The 21,568-nt window shown below is 34.7% G+C and overlaps 1 protein-coding gene across 3 annotated transcripts in view; it reads left to right on the top strand.

The window, feature by feature from the left end:
• Positions 1 to 21,568, top strand: part of EML5 (EMAP like 5) — a 102,463-nt gene that overhangs the window by 52,118 nt on the left and 28,777 nt on the right. For 2 of the 3 annotated variants that reach the window (XM_015631711.1, XM_015631710.1), the window contains exons 16-29: positions 180 to 273; positions 2,048 to 2,148; positions 2,962 to 3,164; positions 4,276 to 4,387; positions 5,344 to 5,471; positions 7,141 to 7,282; positions 9,042 to 9,194; positions 10,011 to 10,142; positions 11,458 to 11,546; positions 12,255 to 12,431; positions 13,299 to 13,500; positions 15,164 to 15,290; positions 16,814 to 16,828; positions 20,050 to 20,058. In XM_015631711.1, the coding sequence (XP_015487197.1) occupies positions 180 to 273; positions 2,048 to 2,148; positions 2,962 to 3,164; positions 4,276 to 4,387; positions 5,344 to 5,471; positions 7,141 to 7,282; positions 9,042 to 9,194; positions 10,011 to 10,142; positions 11,458 to 11,546; positions 12,255 to 12,431; positions 13,299 to 13,500; positions 15,164 to 15,290; positions 16,814 to 16,828; positions 20,050 to 20,058 (1,684 nt within the window). The remainder of the gene's footprint in view (positions 1 to 179; positions 274 to 2,047; positions 2,149 to 2,961; positions 3,165 to 4,275; positions 4,388 to 5,343; positions 5,472 to 7,140; positions 7,283 to 9,041; positions 9,195 to 10,010; positions 10,143 to 11,457; positions 11,547 to 12,254; positions 12,432 to 13,298; positions 13,501 to 15,163; positions 15,291 to 16,813; positions 16,829 to 20,049; positions 20,059 to 21,568) is intronic. The other variant, XM_015631713.1, reaches the window with a different exon arrangement.

Here is a 21,568-nt window from a genome sequence, read left to right as displayed (position 1 = left end):
TATCCAAGTTTAAAAGCAAATGGATGATAAAATATATCTCTAAAAATATCATAAGCTTTTTTATTTGTTTATACATTCTTGTTATATTATTTGTGAAGTTATTACCTTTTTAATATTGTTTCTTATTATTGTAACATAGTTATCTATCTACTCTCTTAAAAATAAATTTATTATTCTAGCGGATGGGAAACGATTGGCTTCTGTTGGAATAGATGACAATCACACTATTGTACTCTGGGATTGGAAGAAAGGAGAAAAGCTTTCAGCAGTAAGGTAGGAATTTAACTGCTTCAAAATCTGTACCTAGATTTACTATCAAATGAAAGGAAAATATATTCATTAAAGAATAAGAGTCTTCTAATTAATTAACAGTTTCTATTGCATAAGTGATGCAGGCAGTAACTTTTATGTCATGTTTTCTGGTTCATCAGACCTTAATTTACTTCTTCTGTGGAAGAAGTAAATTAAGGTCTGATATTCAACAAGAACTTAAAGATCGTGTGTTCAGATCTTTTTCTTCAGAGGTCACACCTTTCTTGGGATAGGAATTTGCAGTTGTTATGCAGAGTTCCTTTTTCTTCAGGGTTCTTTCCTTTTCCCTCCTGAGTCATGACCAGTCTAATCTAACTCTGAAGTCAGCTCTGCTTTGAACAGGAAATTGGACTGAGTAACATGCAAAGGTTAAATATTTCGGAAGTTTCTTTGTGTCTTCACAGATTATTTAATATATGTTTATTAAATAGTTTTAATCTACAATATAGAATCCTATTTCTAATTTTGAGTAATGTTATTTAAACCTTTGACTTTTTTTTTTTCCTAAAGATCTGTTGCTTAAAATTGAGCAGTAGTGTTGGGTGGGTTTTGTCCCATTCTGTCTGGATTCAGTGATTATACTCTGAACAGTGTTCTAGGTAGATTTTAAAAATATTTATTACTCTCTGCAGTACAATTAAAAAAGTTTCAGCTTCCCTTTCATCCATTAAGTCATTATTGCTCTTTAATTTCATTTACTCTCATTTTATTTTTAAATACATGTTGAATTTCTTATCAACTGAAGAATAAAAATTCTGTGTAGATGATGTAGATAAAGAAGGATACTCCCTTCCCAGTTACTTGTCAAAAGCTTGGCTTCTCCGAAGACATTTGTCTGCCTTTCACCTAATTTTTTTTCTTTTGTTTTGTTTCTCCCACCCACACAAAGGATGGGAAGAGATGAAATCTGATCAAAAAAATTGATCAGAATTTTTGAGAGCAGCATCTGTATTTTGAAGATGGCTTTGAGTTTGGAAAGAAACTGTTTCATGCTTTCAGCCACTGGTTCATCAAGTGGTCTGAAAGGACAGAAAAACAAAGATTATTCCCACTTTGGAACAGGGAACAAAAATTAGGGATTGGGCACTCTTCTGCATTTTAAGTAAAGAAAAATAATCTGTAAACATTGCTTTGCATAGATAGCAAACATAGTTGAAAGCTGTTGTTCAAACTGTAGGACTGAAACAGAGAATTAGTTTTATAAAAACATAGTAAGAAATATAAAACACAAGAGGTTTTAATGTTTTTAGAACCAACTGTAATTTCCACCAAAGATGTAATAGCAGCATAAATTTTGTTTTAACAAAACAGAAAAATCAACTAAATGGTGAATGACAAGGGCAGTTTGTTTTCAAAATAAGCAAATTTAAAATAAGATTTGTAACTTTACTCCTTTAAGTGTCATTATGAGCTGTCAAAGATCTAAATGCCATATACCCAAACTAAATGCAAATATATCTTCTTTGGGAAAGAAAATGCCTCCTTGTGCCTCTTTGAAGTAACATCATTACTCACCTGCCTTGGAAACTGAAGGGTAATGAAAATAGAACAGCACTCAGTATTTTGCTTCTTTAGCTTTTTACTTCCTCACTATAAACTATAAGTAATGATTTGAAAGCAAATATTAGCAGTATAGAGCAGGTATACATAAAAATAAAGTGAAAAAAACTCTCCCAAATCTATTAAAAATAATAATAGTTATATTTTATTTAAATTATTTTGCTTTGCATTTCAGGGGAAGCAAAGATAAGATTTTTGTTGTTAAGATTAATCCTTACATGCCTGATAAACTGATTACAGTTGGAATTAAACACATGAAATTCTGGCGGAGAGCAGGTAAGAACACTTCAGAATCAGAGCATTTTCTGTTACTGACAGTATAACTATTGCATTTCTTGCAACAATACGAAGTGTCAGATCCTGAAGGACTTGTGTTATACCACATGAAGGTTCCCTGTTCTGTTTCATACTGTTGTAATGATATAAATCTGTCTTTCTAGCCAGAAGTTACCATGTGCTATAGCTGCCAAATGATTTTAGCTATAAAAGAATTACAAAATTTATATATCTAACATTTCTATTATTCATAGGCTACTATAAGTAAACCTCTAAAATAAAGTTAGAAATCCTCTCACTGAACATCACAAAAAGAGTAGGATGTGAAGATCTAAACTTTATTTTTCTTTCCAGACAATTCATTAGTAATTTCTATAAACTGTGTGTGGCAGATGTTAATTTTCTTGTTTAGATGCAAGTTTACAAATACATTTTGTCTATATAAGTCTATGTGGGTATATGTGCATATTCAAATACAGATTCAAGTAGTAAGTTAAAAGTAAGACTGAGTCTTCTGGGTTTTGTTTTTTTAATTTTTTGGTTTAGTTCTTTTTTTGTTTTTTGTTGGGTTTTTTTTGTTTGGTTGAGTTTTTTTGTGGGTTTTTGGGATGTTTTTTTTTTTTGTTTAGTTGTTTTTTTTATTGTAGAGAAAGTTGACAAATAATAAAATTTATTTTGTGAGATCTCTTCTCAAGCTTATTTTTTTGGGGGAGCATGTGTGGACTAAAATAAAAGGACTTTTTGCTCTGGATATGGTTATATAGTTCTATATTCCAAGCAGATGTCTAATGACTTGTTTTTGGTCTGAACCAGGAGGAGGACTAATTGGGAGAAAGGGCTGCATAGGTGCATTGGGAAGAACTGACACAATGATGTGTGCAGTGTATGGCTGGACAGAAGAGATGGCGTTCTCTGGAACCTCCACGGGGGATGTGTGTATTTGGAGAGATGTGTTTCTCATAAAAACTGTCAAAGCACATGATGGTCCTGTGTTCAGCATGCACGCATTGGAAAAAGTAAATAAACTGCTCATTGCTTTTTTTATGTCTGGACAAAAAAGTCTATGATAAAGCTAAACTTTTCTCAGACTCAGGAAATCCATCCATCATTATTTTCATTAAAGAAAAGCCTTGCGTGGTCCAAACTCAAAATAGTGTTTTATACCTTAGTGCAAAATAGTGTTTATGCGGTCTCTTATTCTAGTTATGTAGCATGCTGTTTCTCAATCCCTTGTGGTCAGTGACATCTTTTTCAGTAATTTTCATAACCTCTTACTAAAGAAATAACAGTAACTGATTTAAGCATCAGAAAGTTCAATGGAATATGTGAGCTTGTGAGAGAGGAAGAAGACCACACTTGTACTATTTTGTGCTGTAATTACTGTCTACCCATAGACAAATTCAATCAGTAGATCATTAAGTACTTTCTCCAGGTTCTTGGCTTCTTTTTAGCCCAAGAAAGCCTTTAAGCATGTGCTTAAATATGGATGAGTGTTCCAGTTAGATTATTTGTGTCTTTAAAGTTGTGTATATGTTGGTTTTGCTAGGTTAGACCAAGTCACTCCACCTCCCAACATCTGCATTTCAGAAAAGCAGCAGTGGACAACACATGTTATTCATCCTGCAAAAGCTGAGTGCTCTGAAGGATAGAACTGATGATTTCAGTATTAACCATACCTGTTGCTTCTTTAAATACCTGTATATAATTTTTAAAGACAGAATGGCACAAATGTTCATATATTTGAAAAATAAAAGCACTAGTCAAATTTCTGCAGTACTAAGTCTGGTTTTGAGTAATGAGAAGAAATTCCAAAGGGATATGGATGCTCAATATCAAAGAAAACACTATAGTATGTTGGTTATCTTATTTTTCTAGGATGGTAGAAGCATCCAGGTTAGAACTTCTAAATCCAGCCTGTGTACATGCACTGTACAGAACTGTGCTGCCTTCATTGGGAGGAGAAATCATTCATTTTGTTGCTCCTGTTCTTTTCATCTCTAACATCTGTAGCTCTGTGCATTGCACTGTTGTATTATAGTCCATTTTCAGTATTGGCAGAAATCACTGAAAAATTAAGGAAACATAATAATCAATTATAACTAGTGATTTTTATTTCTTTCCCCCCAGGGATTTGTCACTGGAGGAAAGGATGGGGTAGTAGCTCTGTGGGATGATACCTTTGAACGCTGTCTCAAAACCTATGCCATCAAAAGAGCTGCTCTGGCTCCCGGATCCAAAGGTAACACAGACTTTATCCTATGTTTTGTTCTATTTTTAAAGTACTTTCTTTCAAATCTTTTTGAAATTGCTTTCCACAGTAAGAGAGAATCCACATCTGACATAATGAATACTAAAATATATTTTTTTAAGCTTTATTGATTCTAAATAAGAAATTTTTTTGTTGGTACAGGAGTCGTGTGTTGTAGGGTCTATTTGCACATTTGGTGGGTGCAGATCATAACATTTAGTTTACAATTAGCCTAAATTAATTGATCTAGCTGTTCTTATCATCCAGGTGTTTTCTTGCTTTGTTTTTTTTTGTATTAAAGTGGCAAGCAAAAAGTCTATTATATTTCTGGTCATGAAATCTCTTACCTGATCTTTCGGAGAAAGAAAGGAATTCAGAACTGTGGTTAGTTTTGTAAGGTATTTGTAGTTAATTTTCTTTAAATGCATATGTCTTTTGAAGTAATTAGAGAACATTTTCATTTCTATTTTTACCTGTTTATACCACTTGTTCTTGATCTTAATGCTAATTTATTGTTCCCTGTATTTTCATTCTGGATAGCTTTTTCTCTTCCATCTCCTTTCCTTAAAATTATGTTTGCTGTGTCCTACAGTACACAATATGATTTTCAATCATGATGAATGTAAATACTCATTAATGAAAACATTGTACTCCAGAGTGTCTCATTCTCATAGCTTGTTTACAAAAAGCTAGAATTGGAGGTACCATAATTGGTAGCAATTGGTGTTATGGTTGATACTTCACGTGCACAGTCAGGCTGATTAAACTTCTTGATGCATTGCTAAATCCTCCCAAATGAATCCAGACATGTTGCTTCATGCAGGAATGTTTTCACTGTTTATTACTGAGTAGATTTTTCTACTGTGAGAATATCATGTGCATAAGCGTGAAAAATCCTCTTTAAGGCATACTTGAGAATCCTATCTTCTAACATTTTAATGTTCTAGGTCTCCTCTTAGAAGATAATCCTTCTATACGTGCCATATCGTTAGGACATGGTCATATTCTAGTGGGCACAAAGAATGGTGAAATACTGGAGGTAGATAAAAGTGGACCAATAACTCTGCTGGTTCAGGTAGGTGTTAAGTATCAGTCAAATATGTCATACCACAAAAATAATTTTATTTTTCAAGTAAAGACTTGTGCAATAAGAAGCACTTTAACTACTAATGAATCACTTTTAGTTAGACTAGACCATTATGACTCCTTAATGAGCAAGACAGAACACAGAATTTCATTACTAGTTTGGGCAATGAGTTCATCCTTCCAAACAGACCAAGATCACAGATCTGTTTTGAAAAAATAAGAAAAGTGTATGAAATAGTGGGTCCTCCTCCAAATTCCTTATTAACTTCTCCTGAGTACTAATTACTCTTATTTTTAAAAGTTGTCTCCTTGGCATTTGTTTTGAGAATTTACTTGTAATTATGTAAAAAAGTTTTGCCATACCAAACTGCATTTTTTTAAGCTTGACTACAAAACAGATTTTCACATTGCATCAACATAGTATTTTCTTTCATAGTTAAGTAAAAATCTCTGGATTCTCTCCTTTCTGAGTGGCCAGTGCAGTACATGTAGAACTGTATTTGTTAGAAGAAAATATTAGAACCTAAGGTAAAGAAAAAACCTAGTTCATAGAATAGTTTGGGTTGGAAGGGACCTTTAAAGGTCATCTTGTCCAAACCCCCTGCAGTAATCAAGAACATCTTCAAACAGATCACACTATTCAGAGCTCCATCCAACCTGACCTTGGATGTTTCTGGGGATGGGGCATCTGCAACATCTCTGGGCAAGCTCTCCCAGTGTTTTACTGCCCTTGTCATACAAAATTTCTTTCTTCTATCTAGTCTGAATCTACCCTCTTTTACCGTAAACCCAATACCCTTGTCCTGTCACTACAAGCCTTACTAAAAAACGTCCCCCTATTCCTCATAAGCCCCCTTTAAGTACTGAGAGGCTGCAACAAGGCCTCCCTGAAGCCTTCTCTTCTCCAGACTGAGCACCCCCTCCTCTCTCAGCCTGACTTCGTAGGAGAGATGTACCAGCCTTTCTGTGGCCCTCTTCTGGACCCATCCCAACAGGTCCACGTTCTCTTGTGCTGAGGACTCCAGCGACAGACACAGTACTGGAGTCTGACCAGAGTGGAATAGAGGGACAGAACCACCTCCCTTGACCTGCTGGTCATGTTTCTTTTGATGCAGCCCAGGATGCAGTTTGCTTTCTGGGTTGCAAGTGCACGTTGCCAGTTTGTTGTCCACCAAAACCTCCAAGTTCTCTTCAGGGCTGCTCTAAGTCTGTTCTCTGCCCAGCCTGTCTGTGCTTGGGATTGCCCTGACCCACATGCAGGACCTTGCACTTGTTGAGCTTCATTGCATGGTTCCACCTGCCAGGCCTGTCCAGGTCCCTCTGGACAGATCCTCCCCTCCCTCCCTGCAGCGAGTTGAGCACACCACTTGGTGTAGTGTCACCTGCCAACATGCTGAGGGTGCCCTCAGTCCCACTGTCCTTGCCAATGGCATACATGTGTGTGAGGATCCTTTTGCAGAAGTTTTCTGTAGAACAAATTATTACAATTTTGCACAAGTAGCAGAGTGAATTTTTTCAGGCGTTCTGTGTTTTTATTCAGATATTTATTATCTTCTAAATAATGCACTTTTTTAAAATTATTTTTTATTTTTACTTTCTTAAATGTATTGTTTAATATTTAAATTTAAAATAAAATTTGATTAATTGTATTTTTTCAGGGTCACATGGAGGGGGAAGTTTGGGGTCTAGCTACTCATCCTCATTTACCTATTTGTGCCACTGTAAGTGATGACAAAACCTTAAGAATATGGGATTTATCTCCCAGCCATTGTATGTTAGCTGTTCGCAAATTGAAAAAGGGTAAGATGCTTAGTATGAAAAAATATTTACTGATGCAATTGACATTTACAAGCATTATGAATCTTTTGAAAGCAGGACTTGAAAGCAGAATAAATTACTTTCTTTGCTCAAATTATTTTATCAATGCTATGTTCATGAGTTATGTAGCCCTTAAGGTAATGAATCTGTACAAAAAATTGCATAGTACTGTTCTGAAGATTATTTGCAATTGTAACTTATTTAAGTCAGTGAATTAATAATAAAAGTTGAGTCTATTACGTAAATGCTATGTTGCTTATAATATTACAAGGCTTTTTTGAGACTTTGTATCTAGAAATTTTTAGAAGAAATCTTAAGAAATGTTGACATTTTCTTCTTTGTGAGTGCTTGAAGGATCCAGAATGTCAAGGAAAGAGATGTCATAAAATTTTTACTTACTGTTTAGGATATAATTAAATCTATTTTGACAAATGGAAAATCTATTTTAAGTGACATCAAATAAGGTGATTTGTTAAGGATTAGATGAGACTGGCCCTGACAAGCTTCTAATGCTGTATATGCTTTGCTAGATAAAGGAATACAGTAGGCTTTATCTGTTTGGCATTCAGCAATGCAGTTTGATTCAAACATAATGGGAAGCTTAATTGAAGATGATCTAGACTGACAAAGTAAATGTAGATGCTCACACAAGCAGGGATTAAACAAGAAAATTCCTAGCTGGTGAACTCTGCTCAAGTCCTAAAGCTGATATTTCTTAATATTTTTAAGAGTATTTTTGCTGAAAATCTTCTCTGATGACTATTTGCTGATGAGACACATTTTGAGATGCTTTGGCAATCTTAAAAGTTCCTGTGTACTGTCCAGAAAAAATGGATACTTCTGCAAACTGAGTAATGGAATTGAAATAATATTAATGATAAAGGGCAAGACCCAGTGACTGTAAGAAGAATGTCTGTGTAGGTCAGGAGTAACTTAAAGAGAAGAAGGCTCAGGATGTTGATGAGTGCAGGGTGACAATTACATGTGATAGTGAGGTATTTTTCCCAAGACATATAGCAGTGTTCATGTAAATTACAAGACAAAAATCAGGATATTTTTGGCGTGCTTTTCCCATCTGTGTTCAGCTGAATGCAATTAAACTAAAAGTTGGGAATGGAGAAAGGAACTACAGGATAATGAACGCAAAGTCTTGTGGTGAAGCCATCTAAGTAAAGGATTGCTGTCTGCAAGTTAATCAGAGGAACAAATAGTAGGGGAAAATATTTATATTAAGAGAAAGGTCTGGCATGAAAATAAAACTATGTAAGTTGACCATATATAAATTTAAATTGGGAACTATACTGTTTTTCAAACAACACTTGGCATATTTATTGGAAGGATTCTATAGCTTAATGTCTCATTGTTTGTGATAGCAAATAACTGAATTCAGTGAACCCATAGGTTCTTTTCCAGCTGTGTTCTCCTATCAGAGCAAATGGGAACAAGCAGGCAGCACCAGATACAGAGAAGGAGGTCAAGTTAAAAATATACAGACAATAGTGATTAATTTGTATTACTAATGTAGAACAGATGTCAATTAATATGCAAATTCTGAGATAATGGGCCTGCGTACCTATTCGTATGCTATCACAGCTTGGAAATCATTTTGGTGGCATCTGGAAAACTTCCTTAGAAGTTTTATAGTATAAGAATAGCTTTCCTTTGCTAATGGAAAAATAGATCTGATAGAAGGATAATGCACTGTAAATGTATCTGAATGCAATTTTTTTATTTCTCATAGGAGGCAGATGTTGCTGCTTTTCTCCTGATGGAAAAGCATTAGCTGTTGGTCTCAATGATGGAAGTTTTTTGATAGTTAATGCAGATACTCTGGAGGATTTGGTCTCTTTCCAGCACAGGAAAGATGTTATTTCAGAAATCAGATTTTCTCCTGGTAAGTGATTTCTTTTTAGATTTTTTTAGATGCAAATTTTAGTATCAAGGCTGTTCAAGTAAGGCTTATCACATTTAAAAGATAAAAGTTAAGATTTTTAGTACTTTTAGATGTAAAAAATTGGCCAGCAAAACTAATACTAACATTTTGAAAGACCATGGTGTAAAGTCCTATGTTGCTTGTTTAAGGATGAGATTATTGGAATAAATTTGCTTAGAGTAACCTCCTGAATATTGCAGTCAGTTTTAAATCATGAACATCCAGCAGCTCCCTAGGGTTCCACTTTATGAGCTGGATAATTTTGGCACATCACTGAAGTTACTGGTAGCTAATAAGAGCACTTGAAACCGATGTGCCAGAAACTTCTGCCAACTTTTTTTTCTTATTTTTCCCCCATTAGCACTCCCAGTGAGGCTATGTTTTTTTCCAACATCATAACAAATATTTTAGGAACCCAAAATGTGCAGCCTGCTTCAGTTAAAATACTCATCTGTTGGAGAAATTTGATGCAAATAACTGATAGCAATTCTCATACAACATTGCTTTCTGGTTCCCTAAGCCTTACCATTCTCTGAATGCTATAAATGATTAAAATTTTGGCAAATGGTTTTTATTGTTTGAAACTGTAATGATATCATAGTTGTATGTTTCATGCTGATTATGTGATATGAAAATCAGTTTTTTGGGGAATATGTATAAATTAGCAAGCTGATGTCAAAGAATTCAAAGATGCATATAGCTAAATTCCAGAATTTACATGTGTTTAATATGCAGAGCATTTTGAAAATGTTTTGTGTTTGTTCTGATGTGTTTTAGGGGCTGGAAAGTACTTAGCTGTAGCATCCTGTGACAACTTTGTAGATATTTACAATGTAATGAGCAGTAAAAGAGTAGGAATCTGCAAGGGAGCCTCCAGCTATATCACGCACATGGACTGGGACATAAGAGGTAAGCAGCATTCATTGTAAAAATGTACTGGAAGATTGATGACATTATAGACTAATAAAGTACATGTATAGTATGGATTTGTGGTGTCACTGACAGATTTGATTCTTCAGCTTACAAATATGCTCTCACAGCATCTGAATAAATATTAAGCCCATGATTTTTACTGTCAAATGCATATTTAGAATTTGTGTGATTTGAAGTAAAATGGTTTGTCTCTATAGATTGGTTTGTTTGGATTTTTAAAAAAATCTTTCCTGTTTATCATTTGACTTCACAAGGGCAGTTAGTGATGGAACAAGGGGGAAGGGCCTTAAGCTGAAGGAGGATATCTTTAGATTAGATATTAGGAAGAAATTCTTTATTATAAGTGTGGGGAGGCACTGGAAAGGGCTGCTCAGAGAAGCTGTGAATGTCCCATCTCTGAAGGTGGTCAAGTCTGGGCTGGATGGGGCTCTGAGCAGCTTGCTCTCATGGCAGGGGTTTGAACTAGATGGTTTCTAAGGTCCTTTCCAACCCCAAACATTCTATGATTCTAAGTTTCTAATGCTTTAATTATATACTGTACAATGTGGTAGTATCTGTAGCTCAGGAATACATATTCTTGTTGTCACACATAGCAGAATGACCAGATTTCCTCTGTTCCAGGGAGAACAGAGTTCCATTATTATATGGAATTATGTTCCATAATTAATATGTGTTTAATTAAAATACTAAATTTAGTCCTGTTTCATTAAAAAGCAAGGCTGTGCAATTATGCAATCTATTTGTTCATGTTCTTATTCTTCTACATAATCAATTTTGAAACAGTCTGATTTATATTGGAAGGATGTTCTAAGTTAGCTTCCTTTGAGAATTTTGAAAAGGAAGAGGACAGAAACAGTACTGAGATTTTCCCTCAAAAATGAAGTAGTAAAGGGTGTAAAGAAGCCTTCTCCTAGGGATCAGCCAAGATCACCTCTGTCCCAAGAGCACACACATCAATAGCCAGTTATCATAAACAAGCTTTGAATTACACCCAGTACATTTTGTCTACTATCTGATGGGACAGTCATAATAAGGAGGGAAAAGTAATGAATTAATACAGTTTTCAAAGAGAGGAGAAAGGGTTGTGAATTTAAGGGGTCAAAGGACTTAGATCTCTTTAGAAGACCATACTTCCAGATCCGTTATTTATGTATTCAGCTTTTTCCAATAGAAGCAAATAATTGATGCAATGCTGTTAGCAATAAAAACTTCAAACTAACCTTTCTTTTTTCCTTCTGAAAAATGGAATCTTCTATGTTAACATACAATGTGTATGTCATATGTTTTACAGGAAAACTTTTGCAAGTCAACACTGGTGCTAAAGAGCAGTTGTTTTTTGAAGCCCCTCGGGGAAAAAAACAGACTATTCCAAGTTTGGAGGTGAGGAACTGTACTGCTTTCTGAATTTGTTTGTTAAATTAGAGTTATGATACAGTCGTCTATACTACCTAAGAAGGAATGATGTATAAACCTATAATTTTAAACTTTTTAAATAATAAAATATTTTTTTTTCTTTTATTAAGAGAAATAGACATTTGACTGATTTAGTCATGAAAATCTCACTAGAATTCTATGTGTCTTTTCTGGTACTTAAACACCTTTGAAAACTTATTGCAGATTACTTAGCCCTCACCTTGCTGTGAAAAACCTCATGTTTGCCTTTATATAGCAGAGTTGTTCAGTTTACATAATACATATAGGCAAGAGTAGTTTATTGCAGATATAATTTTGTTTTCTCAGGTATAGAGCAGTGTCATAGGGCAGAGAACAAAAATGGGTAATTTCCAAATGATATTTTCCATAGTACTGAAAGGCAGTATTGGAAAATATAACTTGTTTTCTTTACCCTGAAAGGGTAGCTAAGGTAAAAATTCTCAAAATACTTCTTTAAGTTTTGGAATTGAAAGTTCATACAAGTAAATTTACAGGTCTCAAATAAAATTCTGAATGGTAAAAAAATAAGTGATTAATACATTAAAATACTATCTTTTAGATGTATCTTTCAGTGCAAGGACTTTTTCTTGAAATTGAATATGGAAGAAAAATGCCTAAGAAGTATGCTATGTCTCAAATGGGTTGTTTTTGTAGGTAGAAAAGATTGGCTGGGCATCATGGACAAGTGTTTTGGGCTCTTGCTGTGAAGGGATCTGGCCAATAATTGGTGAAGTCACAGATGTAACTGCTTCATGCCTCACTAGTGATAGTAAAGTATTGGCCACAGGAGATGATTTTGGATTTGTGAAATTGTTTCGATACCCTGCTAAAGTAAGTAATTTTCAGCTGTTTACAGAAAATATTTATTAATAAATCTACCTTCTCAAAGCTGTGAAAATACATCACTCAGAAGAAAATAATGCATTTATATTTTTCTCATTTTGATCAAAGAAAGGATTTAGTATTACACTGCAGTAATACTGCAAATAATGTAGTTTGCAGAGCATTAAACTTTCAAGGAGTAAGAATGATCATTCCAGGTCAGACTGTAGAGCCCTCTCATGCAGTGTCCCTGCTGCTGACTGTGGCAAATTAATAGAAAGAACATTAAGAATGAGAATGCTTTGGAAGACAATGAAACATGTCTTTCTCACCTAGATTTAATTCATGATTTTAAGGACCTTCATTCTGCCCAATATTAGTAATTTTTTTCCTAAGATGAAGACCTTTAATATTATTTAATCACGCATCATAGAAAAGCCATTCCAGAAGCACATGCTATTTTTCCTGCTCTTCAAGTACCTCTAGTTTTCCTGTATATTTGGTAGTAAATGTGTCTTCAATTTTGAAATGTTCCCATGTTAAGGATGTGCACAAGTACTGACTCAAAATATTCTGTGAGAAGTTTATTCCAACTCAGTTAGATTATTGTCTTTCTTAGGAAAAGCTATCCAGTGTTTATTGCTGGAATCTGTTTATAAACTAAAGTTCTTTCATGCTTGATATAAAGACAAGATTAACATTTCATGAAGTTGCTATAGGAAGGGCACTTGGCAAATCGTGTTACAATCATATGAAATACAGAACAGCTGAAGCATGAGCTGTAAAGAACATGATGTCATTGTCCATTGGCAACTCATTTCAGTTTTGTCTAGCAGACTGCAGGAATTTGATTTTTGCCTTTTTTCCCCTCCTTAGGGAAAGTTTGGGAAGTTTAAGAGGTATGTTGCTCACAGTACCCATGTGACAAATGTCCGCTGGACGTACGATGACAGTTTGTTGGTCACTGTTGGAGGAGCAGACACCTCCTTAATGCTGTGGACTTATGAGATGGAAGGACATCGGGATAGCAGGCAGTGTGACAGTGAGGAGTCTGATCTAGATTCTGAAGAAGATGGAGGTCAGTAATAATTTATACAACTAGCTGGATTATGCTATTTCAAGAAGATTTTATTAATGGAAAACTACGAATTTAGAAATAATTTATGGATTTTTTTTCTATCTTAAGTAGCAAATACTCCTCAAAAATGTTAAATAAAATTTGGTTTTGGGGAAAGGACTGCTGTGAAGATAATAATGAAGTGTTTGAGTTACTGCTTTGAGTCAGAGTACATAAACAGACTCTTGATATCTTTTAAATGAAAAATATTAGGTATCAATTATACCTAGCTAAATCTATATTTAAAATAGAATCATCACGGTTTACATTTGGTCACTAATTCTAAAGAAATGATATTGAAATCTGTATAATGTGAGATCATACTTATCTTGATGCAATGGCATCTACTTCCATAACATGGAAGCATAGCTGATTGAAGTAGACTGATGTTTATACATCTAATTCAAGGACACAGCATCAGTGGTTACAAAGTGTTAATTCTATCTTGCAGCATTAACTTCTTCTGCTTTTTCCATACTTACGTTTTCTTTTTCACATTATAATTCAAAGGGTTTATGAGCCTCCAGGCTTGTTTTGTCTTCTCCCAAGTGCAGTTTTTCCTCCTTGTCAATTCCTCAGTGTTCAAGCATTTTTAAACTATCACTGCTACTCATTAAATAGTTCTGTGTAATAAATTAACTTCAGGTGTCACTTAAGCATGCTAAATTACCAAAGAAATACATTAAATATTGGAGACATATTAAACATTTATTGGAAAATGATTTTTAATCACCGTCTCTCTTAAAAGTACTGAAGAGTACATTCACAAAGTAAATTAATTGCCTATAGGGGGACTCGTCAGCTTTAACTTTCTTAGTCAAAAGTTGCAATCTTCAAAGTTTCTGTTCAACCTCTGCTTGAGACCTGCTATAACATCTTAGCCCTATAATCTTCCCTAGGCTCAGCTGCTTTACACAGAACCCTCTTAAGCTGTATGTTCAAAAGTACTCTAAAAGAGAGCCAGGTCCGTGAAGATTTACAGGAAAAGACATTGACGTCTTTATCCACAGAAGTTTCTCTTGGTCAGGTCCTGTTAATTTCAGAGTTAAGAACTATTCACATTGTTGGCATTAGTAGTCTCTATCTTTGAAAAAACAAAATAATGGAGAGTAAGTAACAAACCTGTCACAACTTATCTTTTCCCACATATTTATTTTACTATAATAAACATCATCTTGATGTGCCTTGCTGTCCCTAAGCACTGTGTAGGAACCTTGTGCAGACCTATAAATTCCATAGTAATGGATGGGTCCTGGAACCAAGGACAACCAGGAGCTGAATCTTACAGGTCTTAAGAGCAGGTGTCAGGTAGCGAGGTTCTTTTTTAGAGATTGTGGTTATAGCCAACCAAGCAGAATTGGGGTAGCTTTTAAAGCCCCTTGACTCTTTAATAATTTTTTTTTTCCTCAAAGGTATTGTAGGGAAATCTTTTTTTTACTGTTTTTTATTAACAGTGTTTGTTATTCCCAGCTACTTTCTTCCTGTTGTGTATTTATGTTACTAATAATCCATGCTATAATTGCTTTTGTAATTTAGTACATTGCTGAAATCTGTACAGTTTAAGATTATATTGTTGTTCTTGTACCTTATTTTGGTTTGATACTCTTCCCTCTGGTTTTGTTAGGTTATGACAGTGATGTGACAAGGGAAAATGAAATTAATTACACCATCAAAGCCTTATCAACAAACATTAGACCAATGTTTGGAATTAAGCCTCATCTGCAACAAAAGGAGCCAACCTTAGATGAAAGGTAATTACTAAATTACAATTCTAGAAATCAACCAAGAAAAGATAATAGTACAACAAAATTATATTGGAATATATAATTCTTAACTTAAAAGGGTATGATAAAAATAAACAATTCTTTGAAGAAAAAAAGAAAGGTGACCCAAAGGACTAGAATGTATCTATTTTCAGAGAGCACAAAAGGCTACAAACTGTGTTTGCATATCTTTATGTTTGGGGAGTTCCTTGAGATGATTGAATTATTTGCTGCTGTTTAACAGTACGTTTTTTGGAAACTGAACTACTGACTGGTAGTTAGCAATGGCATTATGGGCATGAGCCTGTACGATTGATTTAGTGAAGGACAGCTCTCTATTTTTTGGTCCTTCCAACAAACTGCTCTGATGAATTTAATTCTAATTGCTTCTTGCATTGCTTCAGTCTCCACATAATTTCTACCTTTCTTTGACAAATTTTATCCACAGTGGTTCTGCAGTTTTTGTTAATGAATCTTGGAAAATGAAGTTGGCTGCTTTGCAGTGTTAGTTTTATATCTTTGTTCACTATTGTGTGCTTTAGAAGAGAATGGGATGGGGAGCAGACTATAATAAACTCAGAATATAAAGTAGATGAAAAAGAACAAAAACAATTTATAACCTCTAGAATATTAGCTGTTGTAGAATCTGCAGCTGAGCACTGGACCCTGGAAGTTGTTTGTTATCCATAAAATAGATGTGGACTGTATTTGTGGGGAAAAAGGCAGGAGAGATTCCTAATACAGCAATTGGGGAACGCTAATACTGAAGAGAGGGGGGAAGCAAGGAAAGCAGGAGGATGTAAAAGGGTGTAAGGATGTGGTGAAATAGGGGAGTAGAAAGTTCTGCAGGAATGCGAGGAGTTCTGGGGCAATGCTCAAGCCTCGTTCCACAGTGAAGCTGGACAGGTCTGTGATACTCTTGTTGGGAAATGCAGCATGACTTTTGTAGGAGTTTCGTATCATCTTTTGGTTCTAAGTTGTGTGCTGTAGGAGAGAGTGAATAAAGCCTGTGTATAAAGCTGTGGTTCCCTGTCTTGCATTTATGAGAGGTGGTCTTTCTCTTTTTTAATGTGATGTATTTGATGTGGAAATCAAAAAGAAATAATGTGCAAGGTATGAAAACTTTGATTTAATATTTTTTTTCTTTTAATGAAACTGTAAACCTCTTGTGTTTCTATCAATAACTGTTTCTGGAAATTGAGTGACCTGTGTTTTTCAGTTTCAGATAAATTACTAAAAATTAATTCTGTAGTAAGGTAATTAAATTGTGACTCAGAATGCAAAAAAAGATCATGAAAGAATTCCATTATCTGCATTGTTGAAAAGTTTGGGGCCCTAAGACTTGAAAGAAATTTTTTTTTGTGAAGAATAAAACCAGAGTATGGTTACTGTATGTATTTTAACTTCTGTTCTGATGTTAGTATTGTGTAAGATTGGTAAATGTTTTAGTCTACTGTCATAGATACTAATTTTGATTTTCTATTAATTCTTTATTTTTGCTTCCTATGAAGGCAGGGGGTAGTAAGGTAAGTTCATGTACATGAAGTCCAGGATTAAATGCATTTTAATAACTTAAGCTGCATGGGAAAGTAGTTACAATTTGCAAAAGGAGTGAAGTTAGCTCTTTAATAGTAAAGAGTAGCTTGTTAATGGGTAGAAAAGGGTTAAGGGACAAAACATAAGTGCAGTTCTAACTTTGAGTTGACATGAGTGAACACTGGAGTATTTGGGAGGAGGTGATCAAACCTCATCCTCCTTTCCTCAATATTTTGGAGTGGCTAAGGAGCAGCTTGACTTCATGTCTGAGAGCTTGCCTAAGTGCTTGCAGCATCAGGCTGGAGCCACGAAAGCTTCGTGGGTGAAGGGAGCATTCCTGCCTTGGCTGCAGCATTTGCCAGCGCACCTGTGCTGCTCGAGGATCTGAGCTGCTGCTCCACGTCGTGTTCACTTGGGAGCCCCTAGGGTAGGTGCCTGCATTAGGTTATGAACTTCTGCACCTGCTCTATTTAGAATATATACATATGCAAAAACCTGCTGTGAAATTTGCAGCACGACAAATCCTCTGGCCAACCTGCAGACTTGCAGACTGAGCTGCCCCTGTGGACTCAAGGTCTCATTCAGATTCAGTTGGTCTAAGGTTTGTTTGCAGCATTAAACACCAGCTCTACTAAAAAAATACTATTCTCTAGCAGTGAAATTACCATGCTTTATCATTGAAATTGGAATACTTACTTTAACTTTTATGGGAAACACAGAATGGCACTGCTGTGAGGCAGCACTTTGGTCTGTAATTTGAATTATTTATAATTTCTGAATAATAATGTTTATAGAAAATATTTTTATGTGAAAAGATGTGTACTGTGTGTGTAATTTGGTTGTGTAATAGCATTATGGCAGCACAAAATACATTTGAAAATGGTTTCTATCCTTTACTAAGAATTCTTTCCTAGTACATTTTTGTGCTAGATAAATTACTCAGAAAAAAAGTCTATCATGGTTGAGTTTGAAAATGCTTCTGACTCAGCTACTCCCTGAACTGTGCGGCACTGAAAGTTGGGAGATGCCTCTGGAGTCTAATGCTCCATTCTTATTCTGTTCTTACACTCCCTGCAGCTGGCTATTTGTGGCTGTGAAAGGGGCAGTGCTGTGATTAATGTACCTTCCAGACAAATGGCTGTACCAAGAGATCTCAAAATTAAACAACCAGGAGCTTCAGTAAAATTTTATCATCATCAGTTTTAAAGATTTGCAAGCAGATAAAACCATTACTTATTCCATGTGCTGAGATATCTTGCATAAAAAGACCCCTGCAGCTTATATATTTTGAAAATTCCTTTGGTGTTCTTCATACATTCCCAGATATAACTCACAACCAGGTGTTGTGGCAAAACTGACTCTGATTAAATTAATTTATTAATTAATTTTATTCTTGAGCATTTTTTGTGTGTATAGTCACATATTGACAGATGCAAAAATAGATAGCTTATTTTAGATCCTTATGTATTCAAAATGGGAAACAACCTGAAAAGTATTTACAAACTAGTCCTTTATAGGTTGACAAGGGAAGAATTTTTTTTGTATTCAATACACAGAGTAAATAAATCTGAATGGTGTTTCCAGTGAAATGAGAGAGGAAAGGAGTTATTGAAATGAAACATTTTTAATCCAAAGCTCACAACTATCTCCTTGTAATTGCCACTGAAGGAGAAATTCTGAGATTTAATACAGACATCTTCCGTATATATTTTGGATAAATGAACAGAATGCAATTCCACTTTTGTTTGCCAGTCTAGTGACTTGTGATATGAATATAAATAATACAAATTCCAGAGCTCTTTTTGTAAAAAATCATCTTTATTTTCTTTCATTTTGTAAACTTGTGTGATTTGGGAGAGGGGGGAAGCCAGGAATAAAAATGAAAAGGGAAAAATAGCAAGTGACTTTACACCAGCAGCTTCTTCTCTCTGTTTACCATATTTGTAGAACAAATTAAATTACAGAATTTTTTAAATTTAACGTTAACTTAAAAAAAACCCCGGTTTTAAAAAATAGGGGTTTTTTAAGCCAGCTTTTTTGTCCATTGGAATGTACACTTGTGCAGAGCATTAACCTTGGGACTGAAAATCCTGACATTTCAGAAGTCATTCTTTCCAATCCGAAATTTAGTTATTATTAGTTACGTATTTTGCAAACTGTAGACTGGAACAATATGATGGAAAAGAATGGTCTCCCTTTACTAGTTGGAGGTAATTATTTTTTCCTCTCAGAGGTGAGCTAAAACCCATGCTTTGAAGAAATGAAAAAGCCAGTTACTGAAGAATAAAGGCTTATCAAATAATCTCAATTTTTAATGCAAGAAAAAAATCTCTTCACTTTGCAACTAAAACCGAAATGTCTAGAGAAATGATTGCATGGCCCAGTGATGAGGGCTGGAAGATTTGCATTTGGTTTATGATCTGTGTAGATTGGTTTTATCAACAGAATCCAAGTAGTCCTTGCTTTGTTGTGAAAAAATATCTGGAGGTATTTGAATTTTGTACTCCTTGAAGAATTGCATGCTATTGACTGCAATATTAGGAAATAATCTGTACATGCCTGTATGCTATAATTATTAATAATCGGTTTTGGTTAGACAAATTATATAGCCAAAATATAGGAGTATTTAATCATAAATGACTGAGGAAACCTATCCAGTGCAAAGTATCTTCAATCAACATAAACTGAATTAAGTAGTCATGAAAAAATAGTATATATCAGTACCCCACACATTCTGATTAGCTGAGATAATTTTATTTTACTATAAATGAATGTATTTTTGTGACTGAACTTGAACATCTCTATTTAATAGTGAGTTGACTGTTCCATCCATCAGCTTATTTCAGGAAGTTAAACCTGCACAACTTGTTTTGAATTAGTCAGGTGTTGTGTTTGCTGACTCTAGACACTTGGTATAGTTCAGAGGATTTTGGTTCTGCTTCTGCTTTTTTTCTCTGTTTACAGTAGAGTTATTCCAAGGAATTATATTCTCATGCCAACGTGTGTTCATAATTCCCATTTAAGTGAATGGGAGTTTTCTCTACAAATAATAGATTTATATAGTCTATGAAGTGAATAATGCCCTTATAAAAAGAATTATACAAACCAGGAAGTCAGCAATAATTACCTATATGGATAATTCACTGGCACATAAATTTTAGCCAAACTTGTATAAGTAATCCTTTTCTCTTTCCTGTCTGCTGCTGAAAAGAGGTTCCAGGTAATGCTTTTATTTTCTTATCTAGCCCATCTTTTACTGCCACCTCCCATTTATTTCCCTTAAAAGCCATCTGTCATTTTGGGTGCCATACCATGCACCTATCACTCTTCAGAATATTGCTGTATGAAAAACCTGAAATTTAAATATATTCATTGTAGTTCTGTTTCATACAATAAGCTAGATAGTTTTACCTACCATGAACTCAAATTCCATGAACTATTATACTTTCCTATGTTTCACAAGTAGTATTTTTCAGTAATATTTATAAAAATATAAAGATTAGCCCTCTTTCCAGCCCCCTAGTAGAAAGCTGTTTTACATGTGATGATTTGACAGTCTCGCCTGACATGTCAAGGTGTATATGCTACTAAATTATTTAAGCATTAGATTCCCTGCATCTGCATTAATGAGTATAAACTGGCAACTGCTGCTCATAGGACACATGAAAATAATTATAAGTCATTTTTGTCAAGAAGTAGTATTTTGAAACTATCAGCCTTCATTATCTTCTAATGGAAATCAGACCTCTGTGAAGTGTAACAAATGACTTTGAAGAACTTGCCAAGGGTAAATGGAAAGAAGTCCTCCGTACTTTTAAAATTCATTTTATACTTTATGCTTGCCTACCTTTTGGGGAGGGCAGTGCAGGACACTTCATGCTGAAGAGTAGTGCAAAATCAGTTGCTAAGTTCTCTGCAAGTCCCACTAAGTATAAAGGGCAACTTTGGTGCCCCACACAGGAAGGGACTTTTTCTTCTGTACCAACAATTGTAATTTGCTCTATGAAATTGTGCCCCAAATAATACTTGTATTTTTAAATCAGAAATAAATATTGTAAATCACACTGTTATAAGTTACCACAGATCTCAAAGAATCGGTGGTGATTTTACATATAACAGAAAATCATTCCTTGTTCCGTTAGTAACTTTAGATACTCAGTAACAATAAGGAAAATATGGAATGAAATACATCATACAAAAATGGGTAGTAAATATTTAAGCTATGTCTAAAACTGTGAACATGGTATTTTTTTTGTTTCAGAAACTGCTTCAAAATGCCTGTACTCAATTTTTCTGGTATCATAGCAAGAAATATTAAAATATATATACCAAATCTATTTTAATGTTGAAAATAAAGTGCCAATATTGAGGTATTTATCTCCCTTATGATAGATGGCTGGAACTCTCCTTCCCCATGCTAAAACTGACCCTATCCATACGTGAATTCACCCCAACATGTCCTTCCCATCTTTTCCACACAGTTTTTGAGCATGCAGTCAGTTCTGCATGCAGGTGTATGACCACTGTGTGTTGTATATGCCATTAGTCACTTTGCTGCACATTACACAGCAAATCTAAAATATTTTCAGCTTTCACACCTTTAGAAAAGGACTTTGAAAATGTATTCTCATATCCTTCAGCACTCCTGTTTTTAAATGCTCAAGTAGTTATCTTGAAACTTAATTGAGAAGAAAATGCATGCATACTTATAATTTCCAGTTCCACTGCTC

This window comes from Parus major, chromosome 5 (assembly GCF_001522545.3).
Source record: "Parus major isolate Abel chromosome 5, Parus_major1.1, whole genome shotgun sequence".
In the NCBI taxonomy this organism is placed as follows: Eukaryota; Metazoa; Chordata; class Aves; order Passeriformes; family Paridae; genus Parus; species Parus major.
The sequence above is the reverse complement of the archived record's forward strand: the minus strand, read 5'-3'. Positions and strand labels throughout refer to the sequence as shown.